The sequence below is a fragment of the Halichoerus grypus genome, chromosome 6 (genome assembly GCF_964656455.1).
Source record: "Halichoerus grypus chromosome 6, mHalGry1.hap1.1, whole genome shotgun sequence".
In the NCBI taxonomy this organism is placed as follows: domain Eukaryota; kingdom Metazoa; phylum Chordata; class Mammalia; order Carnivora; family Phocidae; genus Halichoerus; species Halichoerus grypus.
The window spans coordinates 114972969-114979801 of NC_135717.1; the positions used below are offsets into that span (position 1 = coordinate 114972969).

Genomic DNA, 6833 nt, shown 5'->3' on the forward strand with positions numbered 1-6833 from the left:
AAAATGTTTATTGTAGCATTTTTTGTAGTGGTAAAAATGGGAAGCAAAGTTGCTTCCATATTTTGGCTAAGCAAAATATGTCAGACTGAGAAAGACAAATACCATATGATTTCACTTATACATGGTCTAAAAACATAACAAATAAATAAACAAATAAACAAAAAGCAGAATCAGACCTGTAAACACAAAGAATTGATGGCTGCTGGAGGGGAGATGGGTCAGGGGATGGGCAAAATGGGTGGAGGGGAGTGGGAGATACAGGCTTCCAGTTATGGAAGGAATAAATCCAGGAATAAAAGGCACAGCATAAGGAATATGTCAATGATACTGTAATAGTGTTGCATTATGACAGATGGTAGCTACACTTGTGGTGGGCCTAACATAAGGTATAAAGAAGCTGAATCACTATGTTCTACACCTGAACCTAATGTAATATTGTATGTCAACTATACTCATAAAAATTTTTTTAAATGGAAGCAAAGTGAATCCGTATGTAGGGGAATGGCTTGAGAAACTATGACACAGTCACAAGATGGGATTTAATGCTGACACACACAAAAATGAATTAGAGCTATGCCATTTGACGTGTAGTAAGTTTTATAAATTATTAATGAATGAGAAAAGAAAAATGTGTATTATATATAGTTTTTAAACAGAGATGGAAAAGCTTATATATATATATATATATATATATGACAGAATATGCATGCAGAAATTTGAGTATGAATATAAAAGCCAAAGAAAGTTAAGAAAGATAAATACTTTGTAGTTAACATGGGTTACCTTGAGTGGAAAATAAGTAGGAGAAGGTGTTGAAAGGGTGGCAAGCCCCCCGCTCCCCGGCCCCCAAAATCACCAGGAAATAGACTGTATGATATGGTCCCATTTAGGTATTTATATAAAATGTCTGGATAAATTAATATATATATGTAAAAATTATTTTAAAAAACAACACTACACAGCAATTAAATATACACTCCTTAGTTAAGAGAAAATAAAATTCATTCCTAGAAATATTCCCTAGATTATTGGAGATAAAAATTCATCCATTACTATCATTTCTTCTATGTGTAATTCTTTCCTTCTCTGATTCTGATTTTAGGTTTCAGGCCATGTTAGTTTGAATTCTAGGCCTCAATAGAGCATCATGGAAGAATATAAGATAGGAGGAGTTACTAACTTTCTTCCATTAGGGAGACAGCATGCTAAGCAAGGTAGACATTGTAGCTTTAGAGAGATTGGAGGTTCATTGTTTTCCAGGTCCTCCAAATTCTCCACAATGTCATTATTCCAATTATTCAGATGATACAATCCCCTGATAAACATCTAATTCTCCCATAAGCAACCTGTTGTGATAGCAAATTCATGGAATCAATCTCTGAGTTATTTTGTATAGCCTCTGCTCTATATCTATAAAATGAAAGATATCGTTTCAGCATAGGGAAAGAAAGGCCCTGAAGTTCATTCTGTACCTTAAGGTCAAAAATCAAGAAATGAAATAATTATCTTGACAACAGAAGACCTATGGTCTTGGCATTCCTCTTTCTCTTGGACTTGCTTAATTTTAGCACTTTCTCCTTATTCAGAGGCTTAGCACAATATCCACAGTCTCGGGCAATCATGGGTCTTAAGGGTGGCAATTACATATCATGAGCAGAAAAAAATGGAAGGACAAGTCACTTCACTGTACACATCTTAGCACAATAACTAATTCTACATATCCTCACTTCCCTGAGAGTTGTTGTCTACAAATCAATCTCCAGTTCCAATTTCAAAACTAATTTGCTTTCTTTGAAAACAACAGAAACTGACTGTGGATGACCTGATTAAAGGCAGAAAAGGAACTTTTGGGGGAAAAAAGGATGATTCACAAAACAGAAGAGGAAGGGTAGCATACGAATTACTTTCTTTTCTCAAATCTTAACCAAATAACTAATTCTAAACACTTTGCATTTCACTAAAGTTCAGTTGACTTAATTTCACCTTTGATACCTGTATCAGTTACCATTCTTTAGTTGTAAGCAACTGAATCTGATAATAAATAATTATAAAAAGGATCTGTGAGCCTTGTAGACTTAATGGAGAGGGTAGTTCAGTGACTGAGAACATGTACTCTGTTCTAACTGCATAGGTTAAATTCCAGCTCCACCATTTCCTTGCTATGAATCACTGGACAGGCAAACATTCTCACTTCCTCACCAGTAAAGGAAAACTAACAATAAATGTATCTCATGCCTGTTGAGATGATTAAGTAGGATAATAAAGGTAAGGTACTGTATTAGTTTTCTATTGCAGCTATAACAAATTACCACAAACTTAGTGATTTAAAATGGCAGAAATATATTATCTCAGAGATCTTTACGTCAGAATCTGGATAGGCTCAACTGATTCTACTTTTCTGGATCACACAAGGCCCAAATCAAGCCAGCAGGCCTTACCTGAAGGATCTGGAGGAGACATCATTCAGGTTGTTGGCAGAAGTCAGTTCTCTGAATTCCACAAACTGAGGTTCCTGTTTCTTTCCTGGCTCTTGGCTGGGAATTGTTCTTAGTTTCTAGAGGCCACACAGTCTCTGGCTAATGGCCCTTATCCATGATTAAAGCCAACAATGGTCAGTTGAGTTCTTCTTATGCTTATATTATCTCTGACCTTCCCTTTGGCTTTTGTTCCTGACTAGCTGGAGAAGTTTCCCTGCTTTTAAGGATTCATGTGATTAGACTGAGCCCACCTGGATAATCCAGGATACTCTCCCTATTTTAAGGTCTACAATTTTATACATCTGCCCAATCCCTTATGCCATATAACATATTCATAGTTTCCAGGGATTTAGGAGGACCTCTTTGGGGGGCAGCCTGCCCATCACGGAACTTAGCACACTTCTTGACATGAGTTAAGAAATGTAACAAATTAGTATTGTTACTATATTTGTTAAAAATATGACCTCAGGAAGGACAACTGCTAGGAGAGCCGGATTTCATGGTCTCTTTATGCACTACAGTCAGATTGACTCTGTTCCAAGTGCTGTCTTTTCTTGTTGTTTATTCCTCCTAAGTACTTGAATTTCCTAGAGTAAGATTCTGAATAACCTCACTTGGGTCTTGGTTTTAATCCTTGCCTCAGTGCACTGTTAGGAGAAAGGGATAGAAAAGTGAGCCTATCCTAGGTTATTGGATCACCCCGTATTACAGACATGAATTTGAGAGAACTAGTTTTCCTAATGATTTGGGTGTAATTATTTGAAGAAGTGTGAGGGAGTAATGAGCAACCAATAGCAATAGATGTCCACATAGATATGAAAAATAATATTTTTATAAAATGATCCCCTAAAAAAGGAAGGCTATCTGATTCGTTTCTCCTTTTCTAAATAAGAATTAACCCTAATCAGCCTGAGATATTAGTTTTCTGTCCTCTTCATGAGCATTTTCAAGGAAATAAATGCCACTACGTTCTCTGTAGCATCTAGCGTCATGGACAACCAAGAAACTCTACTTAAAATCCATTATTTGATCATGTAGCATAATAGTTCCGTTTCCCTTTAATCATGATTTTGTGTCTACTACATGAAAGAATGCAAGTATTTTCTGAACATTCTTCCCATAGCTCCCTTCACCTCCTTGTTCTGCAGGCTATAAATGAGGGGGTTTAGCATGGGAGTGACCACACTGTACTGTAAGGAGAACATCATCTCCAGAGGGGAGCCTGAAGTTGGCAAGAGATAGCTGAGGAAACCTGAGCCGTAGAACAAGGTCACAATAGTGAGGTGGGAGGAGCAGGTGGAGAAGGCCTTGCCTCTGCCTGAGGTGGAGCTGATACTCAGGATGGTGGAGACAATTCGGGCATAGGAGAAAACAATCATAAGGAAGGTTCCAAAGAAATGTAGGACAGAGGAGCAGAGCAGGAGTGTGAAGTTGGTGGAGGTATCTGAGCAAGACAGAGAGAAGAGAGCAGACAGCTCACAGCTGAAGTGGGGAATAGTCTGGTCCTCACAATAGTCTAAATTGACAGCCAAGAGGATATTGATGAGAGCATCAGCAAAGGCCAGGCCCCAGGAACCCCACACCATCCCAACACAGAGCTGGTTGCCCATCACTTGGCCATAGAGCAGAGGGAAGGTGATGGCTACATAGCGGTCATAGGCCATCACAGCCAGCAGACAGGCCTCAGTACCCCCCGTGGCAAACATAAAGAAGGCCTGAGCCAGGCAGCTCTCTACAAAGATGGTTTTGCTTTCAGAAAGTAGATTCTCCAGCATCTTGGGGACTGTGACAGATGAGTGGCAGAGGTCCAGGAAGGAGAGCTGTCTCAAAAAGAAGTACATGGGCATGTGGAGGTGGGAATCAGCCCTAATCACCAGCAGCATCAAGAAATTTCCCATCAGAGTGAAGAGATAAATCAGAAGGAATAACACAAAGAGTATGTCCTGAATATTGGGGTCAATGGATAGTCCAAGGAGAATGAACTCACTGATAGCACTGTAGTTTTTCATTGCCATATAGAGAAGTGTTCTCTCTGGAAAACAAGAAGATCCACCAAAAGTCTTTCAGTGCATCTCAGTACCCTATTACCTAGATCTTATTCAACATGAATATCTTTTCATTACTGTCCCACAATCCACATTCAGGTATTTAAAAGTTAATTTCTTGGTCATCATCTTGCCATTGGTATTTTAAATAAGCCAAGATCCTATTTTTTATTATAATCTTTTTTGGAGCCATAATGTAGTTTAGAGTGATACATTTGAAAAGAAGTTTCCTGATATGAGAAGAAGGTAGAGAAGAAAACCTCAGGAGTGAATTACCTGAGAAATTGAGGTAGGATTAAGTCTAGATTCAAAGGACTTAGGTAGGAGCAGGGATACTTTGTGTATTCTGTGTCTAGGAGAGACGGTCAAGAGTACAAGAAGTGAGTTTCCATTTGACTGCTTCCATTTGTTTTCAATAAAGTGTAAATGAGATTATTGGTTGTGCATGTGGCTGTGTGCAAGCATGCCCACATGTACACAATAAATTATAAAGGTATTGATAATGATAAAAGTACGTGCACAATCATGGGCATAGGGGTCAAGGTGAAGTGTAAGAAACTATTACAGGATAGGAGGACAATAAGACATCAAGGAATTAGAAACTAGATGCAGAATTAGATTGTTCTGGATTTTTATAATTTTAAATTTCCTTCATTTTATTTAATGGCATCATATTGTAATTTAATTTTAAAATACATTCACAAAATAATAATAAAGTTTTAAAAACTGGTAGCCTAGATCATGATGCCCAGTGATATTTTAGGTGGGCAATGCTATGACTACAATCAGTCATGAGAAGCTGTTCCCACTTAATAGGACAATGCTTTGATTAGATCATCATGCTAACCCTGAAAGTCACATATCCAGGAATATATGTAGTTACCACTCCTGTCAAGGCCATTATTGCAGGTTTTAAGGCCCCCACATGGTTATCTAAACTCTCTCCTCATACTTTGAAACTTGTGCATATATCCTCGTACAGGCCTGATATTTTAGACTTCACCTGAGTCTCAATATAATTGCTCAATATTCTTGCCTCAAACTGGAGCTGCTCCCTGGCCCTTGCTATTCTAATTCAACACTACTTCATTTACTCCATCAGTGAAGACTGAGGGAACTATCCTGTTGTTGATTAACTGACTGAACAGCTAAGCATCCCAGTCCATGTAAGGAACAAAACCTAAATATCTGAATTCTTAGTTGGTAGTACAATGTTTTGTGGCAACAATACTTTCAGATCCAGTAAGTAATAAAACTCTTCAGCTTGTGAAGTCAACATTAAGAATACTGTTTTAACAAGACAGAGGATCATAGGGTAAGGGAGGGAAAAATGAAACAAGATGAAACCAGAGAGGGAAACAAACCATAAGAGACTCTTTTTTTTTTTTTTTCATAAGAGACCCTTAATCTCAGGAAACAAACTGAGGGTTGCTGGAGTGGAGGGGGGTGGAAGGGATGGTGTGGCTGGGTGATGGACATTGGGTAGGGTATGTGCCATGGTGAGTGCTGTGAACTGTGTAAGACTGATGAATCACAACCTATACCCCTGAAACAAATAATACACTATATGTTAATAAAAAAAAAAGAAAGAAAAAAGAATACTGTTTTAAAGAAGTAGAAAATCATAAATTGGAAGTTAACATTTATGATGGATTCAACACTAGCAATGAAAAATAATAAATTGTGGGCAATATATAGGTATTTATTTATAATTACTTGGGGTCAGACTATGGAGATAATCTCTTAAATTCTTACTCTTTCACTCTTTAGATATAGCAATATTATGCATGGGGGCTCTCAATGCTCATCCTGAGATCACCCCATCACCCCAAGAGCAAAGCAAGAGAACCCAAGTAAGGATTCACAGTAGCCAGGAGTGAGGTTTGTGCTGTATGACTTCAGAGCCAGTACATACAAAATAAAATTCCCTTTCTCTTGGCTACCAACAAACATAGTCCAACTAACTAGATCCAGAGATTCCATGAATTGCAGAGAGAATCCGAACCTTGGATCAAGGCAATACCTTGCAAAGAAACAACCATTGTGATAAAAGTCAATGCTAGGGGTTTGATTTCCCAGTAAGTTTCTTCTTTAACATAATTTAGAGGTTCGCAGAACAATCTTTTAAAAAATAAAATTAAGGGGCGCCTGGGTGGCTCAGTTGGTTAAGCAACTGCCTTCGGCTCAGGTCATGATCCTGGAGTCCCGGGATCGAGTCCCACATCGGGCTCCCTGCTCAGCGGGGAGTCTGCTTCTCCCTCTGAACCTCACCCTCTCATGCTCTCTGTCTCCCATTGTCTCTCTCAGATAA

The 6833-nt window shown here is 38.4% G+C and overlaps 1 protein-coding gene across 1 annotated transcript; it reads right to left on the reverse strand.

Moving 5' to 3' along the window:
• Positions 1–3556: 3556 nt before the first annotated feature.
• On the reverse strand, positions 3557–4492 carry LOC118543034 (olfactory receptor 8S1-like). Its single transcript, XM_036103753.1, has one exon. The coding sequence runs from the start codon at positions 4490–4492 to the stop codon at positions 3557–3559; it is 936 nt and encodes a 311-aa protein (XP_035959646.1).
• Between the last annotated feature and the right edge of the window lie 2341 nt (positions 4493–6833).